General features: G+C 35.8%; 3 protein-coding genes across 3 annotated transcripts; 2 read left to right on the forward strand and 1 right to left on the reverse strand.

The window, feature by feature from the left end:
• Nucleotides 1-11,977: 11,977 nt before the first annotated feature.
• Nucleotides 11,978-14,520, forward strand: LOC112277841 (protein LYK5). The gene is made up of 2 exons (XM_024510629.3): nt 11,978-12,484; nt 12,664-14,520. Exon 2 carries the CDS (start codon nt 13,085-13,087, stop codon nt 14,402-14,404), a length of 1,320 nt encoding a protein of 439 aa, XP_024366397.1. The 5' UTR covers nt 11,978-12,484; nt 12,664-13,084; the 3' UTR covers nt 14,405-14,520.
• A 933-nt stretch (nt 14,521-15,453) lies between these two features.
• LOC112277843 (phenylalanine ammonia-lyase) lies at nt 15,454-16,173 on the forward strand. Its single transcript, XM_024510631.2, has one exon. The coding sequence runs from the start codon at nt 15,454-15,456 to the stop codon at nt 16,171-16,173; it is 720 nt and encodes a 239-aa protein (XP_024366399.1).
• A 1,209-nt stretch (nt 16,174-17,382) lies between these two features.
• Nucleotides 17,383-22,060, reverse strand: LOC112277842 (uncharacterized). The gene is made up of 9 exons (XM_024510630.3): nt 21,900-22,060; nt 20,549-21,020; nt 20,298-20,367; nt 19,648-20,064; nt 19,341-19,416; nt 19,138-19,235; nt 18,757-18,953; nt 18,153-18,345; nt 17,383-17,867 (listed from the first exon to the last, which is right to left on the reverse strand). Exons 2-9 carry the CDS (start codon nt 21,013-21,015, stop codon nt 17,850-17,852), a joined length of 1,536 nt encoding a protein of 511 aa, XP_024366398.1. The 5' UTR covers nt 21,016-21,020; nt 21,900-22,060; the 3' UTR covers nt 17,383-17,849.
• Nucleotides 22,061-22,453: the final 393 nt, after the last annotated feature.

The raw sequence follows: 22,453 nt of genomic DNA on the forward strand, positions 1-22,453 counted from the left end.
TATATGTGTCTTTATATATATATATATATATATATATTGTTGTTGTTGTTGTTGTTTTTTTTTTTTTTTTTTTTTTAACATAGTGTCTTTTAATTGATTTGAAGATGGAAGAAAAATTATGAAATATGATCACTACAGTGTGTGGACAAAGATAAGAAAAAAATTATTAAAAAATATTTGAAGATTGACCTTAATTTTATTAAAATTATTTTTGCTGTTTTTTACTTAGTTAATTAATTAATTAATTTTAAATGGTATAAAGTCAAAAATGAAAAGATAATTTTTTGTGGATGTTCTTGTTTTGGCTTTTAAGAAGATTCCCTAAATTTCAATTTATGGAAAATTTTGTAATAGTTTTGATTGAATTATGAAATTTTAATTTCTTTCAAGCTTGTAATATAATATTTTTTGTTTTAATTTCTAAAAATAATCTCTGAATTGCCTTGTGAACCTATAAACATTTAGTCATGTTTTATTTTTTTAATTTTCTTGATTCTGTTTTTAGAAGATATGTATGCATTTCAATTTGCATAAAATTTCATCATCTTTATTTTAGTATGTATTTGTATTTATATTTAAAAGTTGCATCTTATTTTAAAACATATCAAAGATGTTATTTTTATTTCTTTAGTTTTATTATTCACTTGGTTCAATTCTCATATTAAATTTTATAGGTTTCAATGGTCATAAGTAATTTATTCTGATATTAACACAAAAAAATCTTTTGATTTATATATACAATATTTAATGTGCAATATGTGAAATATTAAAATTAGACACTTTTATTAGTATGCAATTCATATAAATACATAAAATTAAATTAATATATATGTTAATAAAATCCATCAAATATACAAGATAATTGCAATATATATCAATTATAAATAAGACTTTAAAAATATGCTTTTTAATAAGTGGTATTTTTTTCAAACATAAATGTTATTAATGTTACATTGTATTTTTCATAGCTTCAAAGAACTTAGAATACAATGTAATAGCTTCTAAGAAAATAGAGGCTAAATTCTTTCAAAATCCTAAATGAGTTCTAAACAAGTCTAATACTAGTTTGTGGTAGTTTACTATACAATCTACATGTTTTTTTGTTTTTTTTTTGTTATCTTTATACTATTATACTTGAAAAGATTAACACATAATGAAATTGAAACTAGAGAAGACTTTATTGTAATAAGGGATTTCACAGATACATACAAACACAAAGATTCAAAGTTGCTCCATCCTTAATCTTTAACTACTACTACATCAATCTAACTATTGTACAACTAGAAGAAATATCCTTATTTTGCTAAGTCCTCAGCTTGAATACAAAGAAATATTATCTTATCTTGTGTTTATCTTCATTTGAGCTTTTGATCCTTTGTTTGTCTTTAAACTTCTATCTTGCCTTTGTTTGATTTTTTTTCTTTTTTCTTTTTTTTCTTTTTATTTTATATTTTGTCTTGTTTAGTGACATTTTATCTTAATGATCAATTTGAATCTGTCTTCAAATTTGTGGTTACAATAAGGTATGAAGGAGACAATCTCTTTTTTATGAGTCATGTAATTTTGTAATAAATTATCGACTAATAACAAGATATTGATTAAACATGACCTAATTGTATGTAAGCAGAGGTTTTTTTCTTGTCATTATTGAATAAAGAATCTAGGAGTTCTAATCATTTAGAGGGAATAATTTTAAGGCAAGGTACCATAGAAAGATTTTTCTTTGGAACTCTCATTGTTCCAACAAGATCAATAGAGAGAGTGATAATAAGGTAGAAATAAAGATATAATGTATTATTGGACTGTAGTACCTACGTTGGATCTTTGTCTAGAAAGCTCAATTTATATATTTATAAATAGATATAGATAAGATATTTATATTGTTGATGCATAGAGATAGGTAGTTGGAGCTATATTTGAGAAGTTTTTAGAAGTTTCAAGAATTGGGATTAAGTTGGTGGTTTATATAGGATCCGCTATAGAACATTCTAAAAAAGACTTAGGGCGGTTATCTAGGTAGAATCCATTATTAAAAATATTCCAAAAAATTCTACGATGATTGAACAAAATATAAATAAGACTAGCCAAGGCCATTTGAATATTTAATCAGATAAGGCTTCAGTCCTTTTTTCTTAATAAGTTTGGTTTTGCATTTTTTTTGATTAATTCTATTCTATTTTATTTTACTTTGTTTTACCTTTCATATTCTATTCTATTTAAATTTTTTTAATTTTTTTTGGGTCTATATTGTCTTATAGTGTGACGAGATTTATATTGCTATGGATTGGAAGGATTTTAGATCCCAAAGATAGTTGAATCCCATTTTATTAATATTAGAACAAGTGTTAGTCTATTCTTTAGTAATATGTTGATAGCCACTATCTAGTTGGAGGTCAATTATTTTCGTTATATTAAATATTATTTTGAAGCTACTACGAGCTATTTTTAAGAAGTTAACTGGAATGAGAGAAGGTATTACAATAATAGAGTTTAATAAAGAAATTATAGCATGAAAAATATAGCAAAGCAGTCTCAAATAGAAACTTAGATACATCACTTCTTAGACTAAATAGCTACTCTATAAGGACAAATAGAAGCCTCTAGGACAAAGAAGTCAACATCTGCTAGGTTGAAATTAAATAAGCCCATATCACAGACATACGCAGGTAAGCCAGTGATTACATGTATAAATAGGTAGATGTAAGTAAAAGTAGGTATAAGTAAGTTAATTCTATAATATTTGCTATGAAAGCTTCCTAAAAGCTTCATAGATGCTGCTTTGACTTTACAGGTGTGTTTAATTGACTTTTTGGATTAGAAACGTGGTCAACAAGTTGGCCATGTGCCACACATGTTGTTAGCTTGAAGACCAAGCTAATTATGTGGCCCACATGTAGAAAAACTTGCCTTGTAAGTCAAGGCATGTGTCCTACAAAGTCAACACATATTGGAGGTCCTGTAGAACATCACCACGTAATCTCTAGTTAGATAGTATATATAGAGACAAAAATGAAGCCTTCTTCACTCTTGTCAATTTTTTTTTTGCTTCTAGTCTAGTTTCAAGGATCTCTAGTTTTCTTGTCTTTTGGCAATAGCCATTCTAATTTCTTTCTTAATATGCATATTGAATTATTTCTATTTTTTCATCTTTCTTTGAAAGAAGTCTCACTTATTTATTTATTTTTATCATGTTCTTATACTTGATAGCTCAATACATACTTTAGGACTTTAAGGTAAGAAGATGTATGCTAATGGCTTTTTAGCATATGACAATACTTCCAACTATCTGGGATACACACCACTAAAGAAATTATGTATGATGTCAACTATTTGAGAGGTGTAGTAGTCATTTGGTGGCGACATTGAATTCAAAGCTATGGAGCTCAAGGTGGATTTTGTGACTGAGATTAAGAGTCAATTTTAGTTTATTAATACAAATAAGATAGTATGTAATTAGTTGACTAAACTTATTTAATTCAAGTTAGTACAAGATTATGTCTCTTAATTCAAGTCCCTATGTTTTCAAATTCACTATGTTTTAGAAGCATAGATAATGGATCAATTTATTTGCGGGTTAAAACATGTGATCTAGCAAGAAGTGAAATTAAAAGATCCATAAATATTTAAGGAGAAAATTAAGATTACAGAGAGGGTTGATGCTATAGATTTCAAAAACTATGGAGCACAAGCTATAGCGCAAAGTCTTATGCCACTATTTAATACTATATACAACAACCAATGCCAATGGAAATTGATGCCTTGCAAGGTCACTAATATCATAGAAATGACAAATATTGGTGTTGAAGGGATTGTATTTTTACTGTCGATAGCCGAGCCATCAGATTAGAGGTTGTCTAAAATGTTAAAATTTAGGCACCAATAAATCAAGAAAAATTTATAATCTCGAGACTCACCAAGTCAATAATATAATGGAGAATAAAAATGAGGCTTTTCAATAAAGGCATCAAGGGCCAGTATTGAGAATAGCTACTATCTCTCAAAGACAAATGACATGGCCTCAAACAACTATCAAAAGAGTCAATTGGTATGTCTAATAAATCAACTAAGAGAACAACCATGTTGAATGCTTGTAGATTGTAGCTCCACAAAAAATTGCATCTTGATTGAGATTGTCGAATAACTTGGAATTAAAATCAAGGTGCTAAAAAGAAAAAAATGTATACTTAGCAAATAATGAAGAGAACATATTGAATCAGACATATAAAAAAGAAACCTTGAGGTTGAATGACACTTATATCTTAAAAGAAAAGTTTAGGATAATAAAGCTTAGTTATGATGTTATCTTTGGTATGCCATGGCTAGAAGTAGAAAATAAACAAGTTGATTGACTAGCAAGGACAATCTCTTTTAAAGATAGTGGATGCAAAATGATTCTTTGTACCTCCGCATAGAGTGAGATAGAAAAATGATCTACAGCTAAAAGCTTACTTGTAAAGATGTTCTTTATAAAGAAGTAAATACAATATAAACAACTGATATATATATATATATATATATATATATATATGGTGGTTTCAAATCTTGCTTTAGTGGTAAGAAAGATAGCCAAAAGAGTAGAATGGAAAAAGTCACTCATTTGTAAATATCAAGATGTCTTTTCAATCAACTTATCTAATAATATTCTAATTGATCAAGATATTGCCTTCCAAATAAAACTATTGCATAGGATTAAATTAATAAGTCGACTAATTTATTATTTAGTACCAAATGAACTTAAAGAGATATAAAGGATATTTGATAAATTCTTGGAGAAGGGTGTTATTCAAAAAAACACTTTATTAAAGAGAGTACATGTATTCTTTGCATCTAAAAAGAATGGTGGAATTTAACTTTGCATTCACTATTGAGATTTTAATAAGCAAACTATCAAGAATGCATATCCACTTTTACATGTGGATGATCTTCTTGACCTATTTCAAGGTACAACCATCTTTAGCAAATTGGACCTTTGGAGTGGCCATTGGCACACACATATTACAAAAGATATAGAAAAGATGGCATTTTGAATGGCTTATTTTACCTTTAGGCCTCACCAATGCTCCAACCTCCTTCATGAGTCATATTAATAGATTATTTTGGAACTTTTTGGATAATTTTGTATTTTTTTTTATTAATAATATCCTAGCCTATAATAAAATTTTTCAAAAATATGAGTAATATCTATGAAAAGTGTTATGTCAACTACAAGATAGTCGCTTTTATTACATGTAATTTAAGTGTGAACTTCAGAAGTCAAACATCACATTTTTGGAGCATATTATGTCTTTCAAAGGTGTGCACGTGGAGTAAGATAAGATAAAAATTGTAGAGGATTGGCCGACCTCCAAGGATGCTTACAAGGTCTACTCATTTTAAGGCCTTTTTGGATATTATTCCCATTTTGTTTGGCAATTTGTACACATTTCTACCTCATTGATAAGCCTATTAGAGAAGGGTGCTCCATTTGAATGAAAAGTGGAGCAAAAAAGGACCTTTGATAAGTTAAAAGATGTACTCATTACTGCTCTAATATTATAATCATATAATTCCAACCTTTCTTGTATACTTAACATTGATACTTTTGACTTTGTTATTAGGACAATCCTTCAAAAAGACTTTAGTAGGGGCCTTCAACCAATGGCATATGAATTATGCAAGCTCAAAAAGGGCTAAGCACAATTACTTTATACATGATCAAGAATAACTAACAACTATGCATGCTACAGAGATATGATGAGACTATTTATTGGAGAAGCTAATGACTATTTGGACTAACCATCAGCCCTTGCTACATGAATTGTATTTGAAAAATATGAAATTACAACATTATTATTGAAAAGAATAATTGTAGCTCTTTGACATTCAGCTTGAATACAAACAAGGGCAACAATGCACTATGTTGGATACCTTATCGTATAGACCAAATTTAAATCTTGAATTAAAAGATAAGATAAAAATTACTATTATTAATAATATCATTTCAAAATTAGCTAGAAGATAGAATGGAAAGAAGCTATATATTAAGATGTTTATTTTAAGATGATTACTAATTGGTTGAAGGTGGGCAATGTGCAATATGAAGATTATTATCTTAATGATGGTTTGTTCTATTTCAAGAAGTAGATTTATGTACTTGATGATGATGTATTCCAAATATACATACTTCAAGAAAGATATGATATTTCAATATATAGACATTTATAGAATAAAAAGATATTAAAACAAATCTCAAAGACATGATTTTAAATAAGTTTGGATCGTAATGTTTGATCTTTTGTACACTTTGTAAGTCATGCCAATGTAACAAAGTATGTAATGCAACATCTCTTAAACTATTGTAATCAATTCCACTACCTATAACATGTTGGGAGTATATGACTATGGATCTCATTACATGTTTGCCACAGACGCCTCACAATCACATTGCAATTGTTGTATTTATGGACCAATTCTTGAAGCAATTTCACTTAGTTGTGGTACGCTCTAATATTGATGCCTCAATGCTTGCATGGATTTTCTTTGATATTTTCTTTTGTCACCATGGATTACATCATGTCATTATTTTAAATTAAAATCCATGCTTTATAGAAATCTTTTAGCACGATTTGTTTAAGCTACTAGGCACATGACTTACCATTTCCATGGCCTTTTATTCTTAAATAAATCGACAAACTCAGCATATAAATTAGAACTTCGAAGATATGCTATGGACATTTGTGGTGATTCATCATAATAACTGAGATGAATATTTAATGTCCTTGGAATTTGCTTAAAATAATAGTATTCAAGCAAATACCAATTATTCATTATTTTTTTTAATACCAATAAACATCCAATTACGCCAATAATTTTCTATTTTTTTATTGACATCAAAAATCTAATAACAAAAAAAATTATATAATAGCTTATAATGGCCTTGTAGGAGATATGATATCACTTCTTTACCATATAGAATCAACAGAGTCAATGTGCAAATAATCACCAATAATATAAGACCTAAGAAGATGACTAGATCTTATTCTCCAATGCCAACTTTTCACTTACTATTTCAATCCAAATCTATAAGTTGGTACCTCGATAGCTAAAAATATTTTATATTTTTGTTGTGATTTCTAATGTTGTATGTCGCCTCAAGCTTTTGCCATATATTTGGATCTATTTGGTCTTCCATGTTTCACAACTCAAGGAGTTTTATATTGAGCTAAGGCGATTTTTAGACTGACACCAACTACTACCACCACCACCACTATTAGTTGTAATTGATGACCAATAAGAATATGAAGTGGACAACATTTTTGAGCATCACTACCTTTGCTGTGGCAATGGATGTCTACAACTTCAGTACAAAGTCTTTTAGAAAAGTTATTCCATATATGATACAAATAAAAACTTATACAAAATTTCATCCATTGTCAAGAAACAATTTGAAAATACTATCAAAAAAAAAATGAGGGCATTTTGTATTAATGGAAGAAAATTAATTGTAACGGGGTATGGATAAGATTTTTGTATTGTTGAAACATAAAGGTAGATAATTGAAGCCATATTTGAGAAGTTTCTAGAAGTTTTTAGAAGTTTTAGAATTGAAGCTAGATTAGTGGTTTATGGAGGATCTACCATAGAAAATTCTAAAAAAGACTTAAGATGGTTATTTTTGTAGGACCTATCATTAAGAATATTCTAAAAAGTTCTAAGATGATTGGACAAAGTATAAATAGGATTGGCCAACGCCATTTGTGTATCTGTTCAAATATGACTTTAGTCCCTTTTTCTTAGTAAAGTTTGATTTTTTATTTTTTTTGTTTAATTTTATTCTATTCTATTTTAATTTGTACTGCCTTTCATGTTTTATTATATTTAGATTTATTCAATTTTTTTCTAATCTATGTTGTCCTATATTATAAAAAGATTTATATTACTACAGATTGGAAGGGTTTTAAATCCTAGAAATAGTCTAGTCTTATTTCAATATTGTCATTTAAACCAAACACTCTTTAAAATAGTATGCCTTTGATTGTAAAAACTTAGAATACTCAAGAACTAGTAATTGAATGTGTTGTATAATAATTTTGGTTGTATTGTATATTTAGGTGGCGTGGATAGCTTAGAACTTGGTTTTAACATCTAAAAGATTCTTAACATCTCCTTGTTCTTTTCATTTTTCTTGAGCATCTTTCTAATCTTTATTAACTACTTCTAGTTCTTGGATCTTAATATTTGCTAATACTGTCATATCTTTGACCTTTTAGAAGACTACTTATGTAGTCATAAGTTGAGCCATTATTTTGTTTGTTGTGTTATTAATACCACATGTTCTTCTTAAAGACCAACTATTGTGTATAAGTAAGTCTTAACCATCTATTCATGTATTTTTGAAGTAAGTTCATACAAATATAAGTCTTGGTTTCATCTAAAGTTGAGTTGATTTGAATGAAGAAAGATTGAAGGAAGATAATAATCTACGTTTGCATTCTTAACTACTAAATAAGAACCATTATCAAGTATTGAATGGTACATATCATTCTAGTAAAGTTTTAAAGCTTGGAAAAAATTTATGTCTTGTTTGAAATGTTAAGGTTTGTAGAATTAGAGAAGAAGAGTCTTGTCAAATAGTATATTTCTTATATTTTGATGGTTTTATGTACCATAATGGCATCCAATTTAAGATGCTTGCTTCTTGGAGTTTCTTTAGAGTTAGTTTGCTTAAATGACTTGGATTATGTAAGAAGTTAAGAGCTTAAAGGCATTGGTGTTTAGTATAGATATAATATAATAGCTAGTAGTTTTTCACTATGATATCTAATAAATACATCATTAAAGAAAGCTTAAAAAGAATGAAAGAAGAATATTCTTAATACATAAATAGATATCTAAGGTAATGGTAGATGTATCATATCAAAAAGGGCCCTTTAAGTTATGCACCTTTCAATTCTCTTAATACTTATGGACATCTACTTAGAATGCTTGATCCATGATAACACTCCAATTAATGTATTTTTTGCAATTAACTAAGATGATTGGCTCCAAATATGTCCATTAAATAAAATTAACATTGTTCCAAAAGATTATGATTGTTTGAATATCTCATGTGCAAATAATATATTCATGGCCTTGTATGTTGGCAATTACTTAAATTGAGTAATCTATCTTTTTTTGAATTTTTTTATTACTAAATCAATCTTATGCACATGAAAGAAGAAAACTATTAATTATTTTGTTATATTATGTGATGCCTATACCAATCCATCTAAATATCTCATACAAATATTGGCTATTCTATATGACTTGCATACTATCAATAAGTGGCTTTCTATTGACATTAGGTTACCAATTGCATTTTGTGCAACTAATATTACAAACTAGTAGTACTTGTCTGATTTTAGATTTATTCTAGACTTGTACAATCTTACTAGATTATGCTTCCAATACCACGCATGATCATTTATACACTTCTAAATAAAATCTTGGATGATGTAGCTATTGATCAAAATAGTAGTATTTTTATTCTAATTTGAAAAATTATGCGATTCCAACTTCAATTGTAGGAAGCATCGATATCTTTTAACTAAGGTCATTCCAATATTATCAAAAAATGGCTTTCTATTGACATATTAATAACAACAAAAGTTATTGAGGTCCTTACTGTGTGAATTATGATGTTTATATTTGTTAGGGACATATTCCTTAGAACTTTCTAGAGAGAAGTTTCTAGAACCTTCTAGAAAACAAGCCTCTGGAACCTTCTAGAAGAGAAGCCTCTGGAACCTTTTAGAGAGAAGTTTCTAGAAGCTTCTAGAAAAGAAGTCTCTGGAACCTTCTAGAAGAGAAGTTTCTAGAAGCTTCTAGAAAGGAATCCCCTGGAACTTTTTAAAAGCTTCCTAGTTAATAGAAGTAGCTCGAGAAGTTTCTAGAACCTTCTAGAAAGAAAGCCTCTGGAACCTTCTAGAAGCTTCCTAGTTAATAGAAGTAGCTCGAAAAGCTTCCTAAGTAGGAGTATATATAGGGATCGAGGCTGAAGAGTTCTTCAGTCTCGACAACACATCTCTTGGAGTTCTAGCTCACCTTTCTGGTGTTGTTCTTGTACTCATCTGTTTAATCTAGTTCTGCCACTTCTTCTTGAACTTCTTGTTAGATTTCAAGTCTGTATTTTGTGTCCGTGGCAATATAGCATAATAAATCCAAGGATTTTACTAGTGTATCATTAGCCATTTAGAGTATAAAAAAAAACTATTTGAAGATATAATAAGTCTAAAAAAATTCAAATATGCTCAATTACGACATTAATCCTAAATCTCCTATCTACTAATACATTTGGTAGTTCATATTTGCTTATTTGTAGATCAATGAATTTGGAATTTGAATCCATTGTTGCAACATTCATTTCCACAATAGTTGATGATGGGTTGTGAGTTCTAATGAACTTAGTTTATTACAAATATTTCAGTGGTTCTAGGCTTAGGCAAAATAATTAGATCAAAGATTTAATAACTTTAGTATTATTCTTTCAACTTGAAAGACCTAAATTCATTTTGGCTCCATTATTATAGTTGTTGGTTTTGGTTTGGAATTCGTATTTTGCTAATTTGGATTATTTGGATTATATCAGCATTAGTCTTAATGATTCCAATCATAATAATTATATTTTAGATATATATATTATTATTTTGTCTTAGCATGAATTATAGACTTTCTTCCCTTCTTCTTTGTTGAGATGTACTTCTTTAACTTCCTCTCTTCTTCCTTGTCTTAGTGCGGATTCTTAACTTCCTTCTATTTTTTTTTTGTCTTGGCAAGAGTCTTAGTTCTAACACAAGTTCCAAAATTCATCTTTTTTTTTCTTTTCTTTTTTTTTTTTTTTTGTCAATTGCCAATCAAAGGCCTATATTTTCTTGAATGTGCATATAGCAATTTGAAGTATATGTATAGCGTGAGTCTTTTAGATATGCCACATAAAAAACTTCTATCATGGATTTTTCATGTATAAGAATCTAATATGAAAGTGTCTTATAATTTAGACATTAGATCCATGAGTATCATGGTCATTATGAGACTTATCAATTAGTATCTATATATTGAAGTAAGATTAATACCATCTTTATTTTTGTCATTGCATTTCTTATATTCTACTTTAGATAAAAGATTCTTTAATCTATTAATTTATTAGTTAATTTAATATACATTTAGAAGTAGTCATGATAAAAAAATTATATCTAAACATTAGATAATTGATCATTTAAATATATTAAGTAATTATGAAAAGTACAAAAGATATAAATTATAATTTTAAAGAGAATAAAAATAAATAAATAAATAAATAAAACTTGTTTATCAACTTCTATAATTTTGGAAGCATATAAAGTCAAATCCTAATACATTCTATAATTTAATAACAAACACATTTGATATCATTAGAAGAACTAAGAATCTTGAGGTATCAACATAAACAATATACAATTTTGACTTTAAGTTTTCATCCAACAATTTTGACATTAAGATCTAAATATAGGTTTTAAAATGCTAAAGATACATACAACATGTACACGTTTATTCTTGTTAAAAATTAAACAACTAGAATATTATTTGCAAATACTAACCATGTATAATATACTATATATATATATATATATATATATACATAGATTCGTTAATATTCATGCTTCATGGACACTTTTGTGGAATGTAAGCGAATCTATCAGGACGGCCTGTCCGCATCCGCATTCGCGAGATAATTGTAAGTAGAACTGAGAGTAGGTGGCCGATTGCTATGTGATCATTTCGTCACCCTAGCAGATTGAAGAATCTGACTCACAGTCTCGAGGAATGATGCCGCACTAAAACAGTAATCCTCACCTCCTTTCGATAAACAATCGGCTGTGTGTGGCTCAATCCACAAACCCCTAAATAAAGGCGGAATTGAATCTATGTTCTCCACTACATTCAAGTCTCCTTCCCGAAATGTTAGGGGTAGTGAATATATTTCCTTCAAAGGCAGTGGACACGAGGTCGTGGTGAAGAAAGCGTGACGATGTGTTGCCGGGTCGGCCTTATTGTAAAATGCTTGCTTTCGGAAGCGTGGCGCAACTGTGGTTGAGCCTCCCGTGCTTCACTTCCTCGACTCTGCCTGGCGCAGCCGCAACGAGGTCGCAGTTAGGGAACCAACTCACCGCAGCCAGCACTTGCAGTTTCTAGAGCTTCTTCTTTCTTTCTCTTTTTTTAGTTTTAAGAACATATTTCCCCGATCCATTTCCTGTCATCACTCCTGGCGAGCATATTATGAAGATCATCACCATCATCCTGGTGCTGGTACTTCAGCTCGTCGATGAGGGGTTCACGGGCTTGGCAACTACCCTAGTACATCGACTACTTCTTGTAGCCTCTTCAGACCTGTAGTCGGGCGCTGCTGCTAAAGCTCTTCCGCGGTGTTGGTGTTGGCTTTGATGTGCTAGCTTCACTTCTACAGCGCTCTGCCTCTACTTCTGTTGAGGTTGACATTCTCTACTCTGTACTGATCTTGTTGGGTCGTTCTTTACACATTATCATGCTATGTCGACCTGCTGTTGTCTCTTTCATTGGTCCCTCTTCTCGTGGGAATTAATTGCCTCTCTTCATTCAATCACCGAGCGTCCAGTTTATGTTTTGAGAGTGTTCGTGATGCTTCTCCAGGATCACTTCAAAACGAGGGTTCTTCTCATGGATAGCAGAGACTTGGTCGTAGAAGTTGCGTGCAGCGTATCTGGAAAGAGAGACAAACTGTCGGAAGCTTTGAAACGACCGTTGCTTCGGAACGCTGCCGCGGATCTGATCTCGACAAGAGTCCCTCGGCTGTTTCTTTGATGTACTTAGAAAGTGGCCTTTATGTTTGGAGTCGTCGGTGGTCATGTCTATTGATGAATGCGAAGACAATTTACTTCATGACAATAGACTGCTGGTAACTTGGAAGACGTAGAGCAGAAAATTGCACTGAATAAGCGGAACTTGTAGTAATTGTTTAGTGTATCTCCTATCCCAATTATGAACTCGAGTTTAGCATCCTTTAGTTGCGGATAGGAACCACTTGGATTTCAAATTCTGTGACTCGTTCAATATGTGTTTGTTCAGGCGACCTAAGTTGCCGAAACGGGCACCTTCTCAGGTATCGCCGCCAGCCAGCGCTTCAGCCATGAATTTGAAGAATAGAAAAGTAGAAGATGATAGTGGCTTCGATTTGAGTGCTAGTAGTATGATCAGTCCATCCGAGTTGTCCAAGGAGTCCAAAGGTTCTGGAGGAACGCAGGGTTCTGTGAGCAGTGCATTATCTCTGGCAAGCTTGAAGGGTATGCTGTCAGATGGTGCGCGCTTTTTCACGTACAAGGACATACTGAAGGCAACGAAGAATTTTAGCCCAGATAATAATCTTGGAGGAACCACGTTCCGGGGCACGATTGCGGGGAAGGATGTCACAGTTGTTGTGGAGAAGAGGACACACGTGGATGTCGATTTTGTTGCCGAAGTCAGGAGTATCTGCAACCTACACCACTCTAGTCTTGTAAGACTTATAGGTGGTTGCATGAGTGGGGATCAGTCGTATCTTGTGTTCGAGTATAGCAATGGTGCAAATTTGCGCCAGTGCTTGGGTAGCAGTTTAGCCCCAGACGTCGCGATACTGACATCGTGGACTGAAAGGCTTCGAGTTGCCCTTGAAATAGCGAAGGGGATTGAATATCTTCACGAGCATACTTCCCCGCCTTCTGTACATAAATATATCAAAAGTACCAGCATAATCTTGGACAATGAGTTACACGCTAGGATCGCCAATGTTGGAATTGCAAGAATTCGAGGAGAAACGGCGTCAGAGCCTGATTCACCAAGCGTGAATGAGAAGAAACAACTCGACGAGAACCCTAGTTCGGAACGGCAAGAGAGGGGGGCTCCTGGTGGACGAGCTTTGAGACTCTTGGTTGGACGGCCGCGCAGCATCAAGATAACGGGAACACATGGTTATATGGCCCCTGAGTATGCTCACAATGGAGTTGTCACCCCAAAGCTTGATGTGTATGCCTTTGGGGTTGTTTTATTAGAGATTCTGTCTGGACAGGAAGCTGTAAAGGTCCAGCGAAGTCCTACAGAGAATGTTCTGAAGAAAACTGTCCTACCTGAGGTGATAGCTGCCATATTTTCCGACGATGATCCCAGAGCTAGGGTTCGAGCGTGGATTGATCCGGTGCTTAGGGATAAATTTTCATTAGATTGTGCATACAGGGCTGCCCTTGTAGCCAAAAAATGCGTGGAGAAAAATCCTGACAACAGGCCGATTATGCGCAACGTGACTCTCAATCTTGAACAAATTTACTCAGCCTCGAAGCAATGGGCGGACCACACTCTGGCAGCTAAGAATTTGTTGACGTCTTCATTCAATGGTCGATGAACCTTCCCTGTCATGATCCCATGGTATGTCCACAGATGAAACTCACGACTCACCAAGTGTATCATACACTTCACGCATTCTTAATTTTGATCCCCTACTCGACATTTTTGCTTTTCTCTCGCAGTCTGTTGTCTTTTCTTCATGTCACTTCCTCACCTATTGAATTTCCTGTCTTACTTGATTTCTACCGCTTTGAAGTTGAATGTGCTGTCTAGTGTCGTGTTCTTCGTTGAATCGAGTTGCCATAAATACTTTGGAGGGACAAAATGAATGAAGGGTCCATGGTGATGCAAATCTGCTTGCCTTGAATATTGTGATGTCTTACCAACACACTTACATAACAATTAAACGAGAACTAATCACCTTGAACGAGAGAGACACATTAGTGCGAACATGATTCTGACACAGGCTGTTAACCTTATTGTGATACTCATGATTCACAGTGTTCCTTGCCATGTTCGCACACCTAAGTTTTGTGCATTTATGCCAGACTCTCTTGCCTCGCTCTTTTAGTGTTTTAGTGTTCCTTTAGTTGGACACAGGTTTCTCCAGCTGACATCCATGGTATCAAACCAGAGATTTACGTACCCACAACTACGCCTCTTTGGAAAATGTCTCACTCGTGATTTGCATTTTGTCAGACTCTCGGCAAGCTCACGCATCACACAATGTCGAACTAATTCATTTAGTAGTGGCACATTTTTTGGAATCGTTTGGTTGTGGAGAGAAGTCATAGGTCTGACATCTGAAACAGGAAGTTCTGCGTCCTATTCAATTGCCGACAGTGGATATTCCCAGGCGCTGCAACAAGCAAAGGCATAAATCAAACGACTTTCTGTAATACTGACTCATTCCTCTAAAAGTAAAACTTCGTGCTCCGAAAGTCAGACTCCAGCGATAGGTCCGATTGTCCACCGCTTTTCGTACACTGGAATGCTACACCGAGCATAAACGATGTCATAATAAAAACAAAAGCAGCCTAAACCAACCCGGAGTGATTATGGTTGACAGTGACAATTGAGATCAGAGTGGAACTAGAAGCCGAAGTAATGGCGAAAGGGCAACACAACCAAGATGTGAACTCACTGGGATTGGTGTCAGCCAGCAAGACGGAGGAAGCCATGGAGATTCTCAAGCTCATGAGCGCCACCTTCTTGGTAGGCTTGTGCCAGGCTATCGACCTGCGTCATGTCGAAGAGACCATGCAGTCGGCCGTGAAGCTAGTGATACAGGTGGCCAAGAAGACGCTCTTCATGGGCAGCGACGGATTACTGCTGCCATCACACTTCTGCGAGAAGGAACTACTGATGGCAGTGGATCGTCAGCTGGTGTTCAGCTACATCGACGGTTCCACCAGTGATTCATACCCGCTGATGGAGAAACTGCGAGGGGTGCTGGTTAGCCGTGCCTTGAAGAGTGCAGACAAGGAGACCTCCAACGCAGTGTTTAGGCAGATTTCAGTGTTTGAGGCAGAGGTGAAGCTGCAGCTGAGCCATGTGGTGCCCGCGGTGCAAGAAGCATATGACACAAAGGGACTATCCTTGGTTCCCGACAGGATTCAAGACTGCAGGACGTATCCATTGTACAAGCTGGTGCGCGGAGACTTGAAGACGCAGCTCTTGTCTGGGCAGAGGACGATGTCTCCGGGGCAAGAGATTGAGAAGGTGTTTAATGCCATTTCTGCAGGCCAGTTGGTGGCTCCTTTGTTGGAATGTGTTCAAGGCTGGACCGGCACACCAGGGCCCTTCCCCGCTCGCGCCTCTAGCTAGTTGACACTGCTTTATCTCCCAATATTGCCTCGGGTCGTCGATTCATCTTCGTGTGTTACATTGACATTACAATTAATATTTAACATTTGTAGGAACTGTAGGAGAACTGTAAAGGCTTGAAGTTGAGGTTGTGTGGTGCCTTCACCCTTGACCTTTGTTAACACAGAAAGCACTGCAATCCATCAAGAGCTTTTCAATTGCAATGCGTAGTTGTGTATATATTTCCTAACTTCAGAAGCAGAAGGAGAAGTAGAAGAAGAATGAGTCTCTTGTTTGCAGGCAAAAATGAATAAAAGTTCACTTCAGCAACAGCCGACATCTACTTGAGTGGTTAATTGTTATAGTTTGTTTCTATGTGTTTGTCTGTTTAGTGGAGTTTCAGGAGGGTGGATGTTTAGTGATTGAACTATTGATCTTTCATTGATATCTCCTTTATTTAGTGACTTAGCTTCTGTCGAAGCTAAACATTCATGAATTTGTTCAGGTATGGGTTTCTTTTGAACGTTGTTGTTAGCACAAGATAGAATTGTTTTCAAAATTTTATCAGACTAGATCATGAATGGCTACAAGATGATTTTAACTTTTTTATCCCTCTGCGTGTTACACCATGCTCAAAATGTCTAGAATATTTACATCATTTAACATATTCCAACTACATTTGAATTTTGAGAATTTAGTCAAATCTGTCGGTGGAAATTGTTTATGTTGAGATCATGGCCGGCCATTAGCTGTTGCCGATTTTCCTAGGCCAATACTTGTTCATTGCCGACGTGATACAATCAAAGTAAAAACAAAGTCCAAATCAAAATTTTCTTCCGAAGGCTCTATCCCCAAAACCCTTGCAAGAACCCTTGCAAGGACGCTGCTCCAAAACCTTGCCTGCTGATTGGTCAGCGGGGTGCTGTCGGAGTGTCAATTAAGCTCTCCTCTCGAACTGAAGTCCAATTTCAGAGGCAAATCAGCAAAATTCTTTAGACAAGATCAGCAGGTCCCTGAGAGATGGCAGTGTGTTATTTGAAAGCTGCAGTATTATTAATATCTGCCTTGATTCTAAGTGAAATAAGGCTTATTTGGCTTTTGCCATTTCCTAAGTTTGACGCCCCTCTAATATGGTTTTCTTCAAAGAAACTTTATGAACTGGTATAAAATAAACATGTTATCTAAGTAGTTGCATGAACCAAGTCACACATAAATTCAGTTAGAGATGTGTAAGAAAGAATTCCAAAAACCACATGGAATCTGTTAAAACAAAAACTCCTTGTTTACAAATCAGGAGAACTAAGTTCCGATCAAAAGTCACTACTAAAAGGAGAGTGATCATTTCAGACGGAGCTCCTACATCCTACCAAACCCAGTTGATGTAAATTTTGTGCCCAACACTTGCAACTCACCTGTTCTTAGTCTTAACCTAGAGCTACCCAATCGAAGCCCTAAAGTGGCTTCTTCAATATATAATACAAACCACACCAAGCTTAACTCCAACATAGTGGCTTAGAACCTACCTAATACTATTAACTCGCAAAATTTGATTTTTCCCAAAAAAACATGCTTGCAAAGTCTAAAACACTATTCAAATGACCGCAGACTTGTGTCCATAACAAAGGTTACTTCAGAGAAATACAACCTCGCCTTGCTTGAAAATGGCACCTCGCAGTCCCACAGAACTACCACTCAACTCATTTTAGCATGTGGTCCTGCAGATAAACAGTACTGGCGTATTAGTCTCTCCTTTCCACCATTTCACATACCAGGGCAACAGACAAGCTGGATTGAAAAATTTGAATTCTCAGACATTACTGTGGAGTGCAAAAACGTTACAACATGTTCACTGAACTAATTCGACGTGGATCCTTAGTGCAAAAACTCAGTGGCATACCCAAAAAGCAGGTATAACCAAGGAAATGACTGTCTGATGATTACGAAAGAAAGAAAGAAAGAAAGAAAGAAAGAAATAAAATGCAAGAACGATTGAGCACAACCTCATGATCACCTTCTAAGAACTGCAAGTCCATGTCTTGAACATCATCCAAAGGAGATGAACTGCTGTTATCATCAGAATTGTTGTCATCGGCTTCCAACTCATGCTGACGTCGAGCAACCTCGGCTTCCAAAACCTTTAAAGTGGCTTCATTATCGTTCTCCCTTGCTTCATCCAAGGGTGTATATCCATGCCTGTGCAGTCGCAGTAGCCATTTAGACATGTCATTTCATAATTTCAAAAAAGTACAAGGGGCCGGCACTCTGGACTAAACGCTGAAATTATGACTATACAGTGCGTTGCCGATTCTGTGCCCTCGCTTCAATGGCATCTCCTAAAAAGAGGTCCTTCGAGGCAATAGGATGTTCATCCTCATCTGGTGCTCACGATCTGATAATAGAAGTCATTTGTCCTTCTGAAAAGGAGATATACAACGCTTCTCCACCACTGCTAGACATTCTTTTTTGAAGTAATACAAGGAAAGCCCCTTGCAGCGTATTTCCGAGTATCTAGAATGTTCTCCAACATAATATGATTTCTCCATTACTTTTTCCACAACATATCCATTCAAATGTAATGAGAACCATAGCAGCTTAAGAACATACCGATCCTTGACGAGCACATCAGCACCCTCTTGCACTAGAAACTCAACATCCTTGGCTGTTCCATCAGCTGCTACAATATGCAATGGCGTCCGTTGAGAGTAATCTGCCTCATTTGGATCCACACCTGCCTTAACAAGCCTCTCCACAAATTCCATGTCCTTGTTCGCTGCTGCCTTGCACAGTTCACTACCAGCATCCTGTCCAGAATTGTAATAAAAAACAAAAAAAAGTGAATAATCCAAGATTTAAAGCCTCGTGCATGCAAGAATCGTACTGACGACCACCTTGAAACTTTCAACTTTCAGGTAAACTCTAACTTTGCCTTCAAGAATTAGATTCCAGAGCCACGAGAACATTAAAATTGCATCATAAAAGAATAACCTTCATTTCAGGTGTCGCTCCATTATTAAGAAGAAATTGTGCAGCCTGATCGTGACCCCCTTTCAACGCGTCTATAAGTGGGCTTACTCCGTCATTATCTACTCAAACCAAAAATAGAGTTAGGTTTTTCCCCCATCAGTGGCAGCAGATGCTAGACAGAAGCAACACTGACATACAATAATGTCCTATCAGTCCAGGCTCACCTTTAACATTGACTTCAGCACCTTTCTCCACCAGTAGGGCTACACAGTCTAAATGGCCCCTCCCTGCAGCAAGGTGCTGCTCTCCATCAAAGCAATTCCAACCCCAAATCACAAAAGTCAAAACATATGACAACTGCCGATCATAATGTCTAATATTCATATCCAGTCCAATATCTTGGCAAGCTGATGTCACCCATAGTCCCGTTCCAAAGGTTTACAAATTACTATGTATGGGAAGATGAGTTTGTTGTGCGGGGCAAAAGCCGACATGTAATCATGCTACTACATTTCCTTAATAGACACGTACCAAAGGCGTCCGGCCATCATAATCTGTTTCAGAGAGATTCAAGCCTAAATTAAAAGCTTCTTGTAGTTTCTCCACATCTCCTTGACACGCAATGTCCCAAATATTTAAACCAGGATTATCGGAAGTCCGTGCATTCACATCTCCAGAATGTGCGTTTCGGAACTCGGCACCCAACTTGTGTATAGCTTTGGCCATTTCTAGTGCGGCAACAGCGTACTGAGCTGCTTGGATGGGGCTTAAAACATCGAACAATTCCTGGAGGGTTCGTAGCCTAAGCGTTTCAGCTTCAACAAACAGATCTCGAAGTCCTGCAAGCTTAGGCTCTATTGCTTCCCTTATTTCGGCCATATTAAAGCAGTCACTTGAAGGAGGATCAGCTGTGGTTGCACGAGTCATTTGCTGATCTGCCACCAACATCTGTAGACTAACACAAAACCCTTGTAAGCCAAAAAGCCAACCAGTTCTTCAAGTCCACTATTGTCATAAAGTTCAGATTTAGGGTTCAAGCATGTACGCTTCGTGAGATTGGTTTGGGGAGGCATGCCCGTTAACACGCGTAGTCACTATTCTATAAGAACAAACGAACAATTTTCTACCCCACCCAGCATCAGGAAAATCAACCCGCGATGATTGAAAGCATCAAAACATACCTGTAGCACAGCAAGGCGATTTGAGATTTCGTCCTCTTCTGTGGAAGTATGTTGCTGAAGGGCGTTCAACCTGAAAGCATGCATTTCAGGGTCAGTGATTACATTGTTTACAATCTTAGTACGTGCAGGAAGGCACTTAAAGAGAGCTGGCAGAGCCATGGTTTCACAAGATTTGCACAACTACACACAGTGCAGATCGCTGTTAATGTGAAACAACTGTTCCAGCATTGAACATAGAGTACAGAACTGACTTAGCAAGTTGCTTGGCCGAGAGGGCTGCCATGGACGATACGTTGATGCCTTCAAGCAACCGCTGAAGCTCGTTCTCTATTTGTAACCCTATTAAGGAAAAGACCAACACTATGGCTGTGGTGGGGCGCCAACCACCCATCCACATCATCCCTGCTTCGAAAGGGGTTTTCCAAGCTCCGGTAGCAATGTAAGAGGCATCTTCATGGGCTGCTCGGACTTTTGCGTGGGCAGCTTCCGTATAGTGGTCGTAACATTTCTTCACCAGTTTGGCACACTCTTGTTCATCTCTGTGTTCCTCCAGCGCCTTCTTCAGTTCAAGAAGCAGTGCATCTTCCTGCTCTACCCAGATAAAATGGAATTTCTTGAATGAAGGTATGGACATAAGGGTCCGGCTTTCAGCTTCATCGTCCATACCTCTTGCAGTAGACTCATTGGCTCCTGGCTCAAGGAGGACAGAAGCCGTCATATCGCCTATCGCATAGATTGCCACAACATCTATGTTAGATACACGGACAGGCATCGCTTGGTCACTCATTCGCAACTTATTTCCGGTTGAGTGCTGTTTTCAACCATAATGAATAAAAAAAAAAAAAGTAAAAACTGCGTTCACGACACGGAAGATTTCGCTTCCCTCCACGAGGAAATGCCGTGACAATATACACATATCAAACCATCGTAATCACTGCAACTGCATGGACCTTCTAACACAAGCACCAAATTTGTGAACCCACTTGAAAACTTTGACCTAAAGATTTGATCATTAGAGCCAGATGCCGGAGTTAAAAGTAGACTGTCGTCGTACCTATGCAGCACAAACAAATCTACCGCCAAGTTTTTCAATTGCGAAACAGTACTGTGCGAAACCATCTGCGGTTGATTCAGCCTCACACTTCATTGAGAAGCCAACTGCACCAAGCATCGTGGCAATACTAATTTCGCAATAGTTACACAATGAACTTCAGGACTGTAGCTTGTGAAGAGCAAGCGCCTGTCGTGCCAATGCTCCTAGAGAAACAGGAAACGTAAGAGACGATAAAACAAGAGCGGGAGGACCAAAATCAAGCTATTTAATAGCAGGAGACTATTCTTGACTTTACCACCACGAGATTTTGTCTCATTCGCAGTAGCTCAGGCCAGAATGACAATGAACTATCCTCAGATTTGATGACAGATACACACCCCCCACCTCTACTCTCTAGTCGTATCATAGATCTGGAGATGAAAGCAGCGGCATAAGGGGGGAAGAAGAAGAGGAGAATGAGGAGGAGGAGGAATGAAGATGAAGAAGAATTCCTTCCGCTTACGACTCCAAAAGTGAACAAGTGTGAGCGATGCTATCCCGGCACTCACTTTTTCTCAAATCATTCGTGCGGAGCAGACTGACAGTTACAATCGGTTCTTTAGGGAATCGAAATGTCGCCGCAGCCACTGCCCTAGCAGCGCGTCCGATTCCAAGCCACTGGTAGATGTGCGAGTTCACGCAAGTAGGCAGGATTCCCAAGTGGGTGGCCGAAAGCTATCAACGCCAGAAGGCCTTTGCAAGTGGCTGCAAAAATTTCGCCTCCCCATTATAATAATATTCTCATACACATACACACATTTATATATATGTATATATATATATATATATATATATGTGGAGGCATTTTGTTTTTACACACGACACATATTCCCCCACGACCCGCATTTGTTCCTTTGGATCTCCACTCTACAACCCATCAATTTAAAGTGCCGTAGGGTGTGAGGAACTAGGCCTATATTCCCGTCTAGATACACAATAATCACCCTGCACTCAAATCCGGCAAGTGCGGTATTGTGGAATCCGAAGCTCCCAATCAAGGCTGCTGCTACTCATGAGCCATCTCCCGGTTCTGGTGATGGATGAGGCACACAATGCATCTGTG

The sequence above is a fragment of the Physcomitrium patens genome, chromosome 26 (genome assembly GCF_059467195.1).
Source record: "Physcomitrium patens ecotype Gransden chromosome 26, ASM5946719v1, whole genome shotgun sequence".
NCBI lineage: Eukaryota > Viridiplantae > Streptophyta > Bryopsida > Funariales > Funariaceae > Physcomitrium > Physcomitrium patens.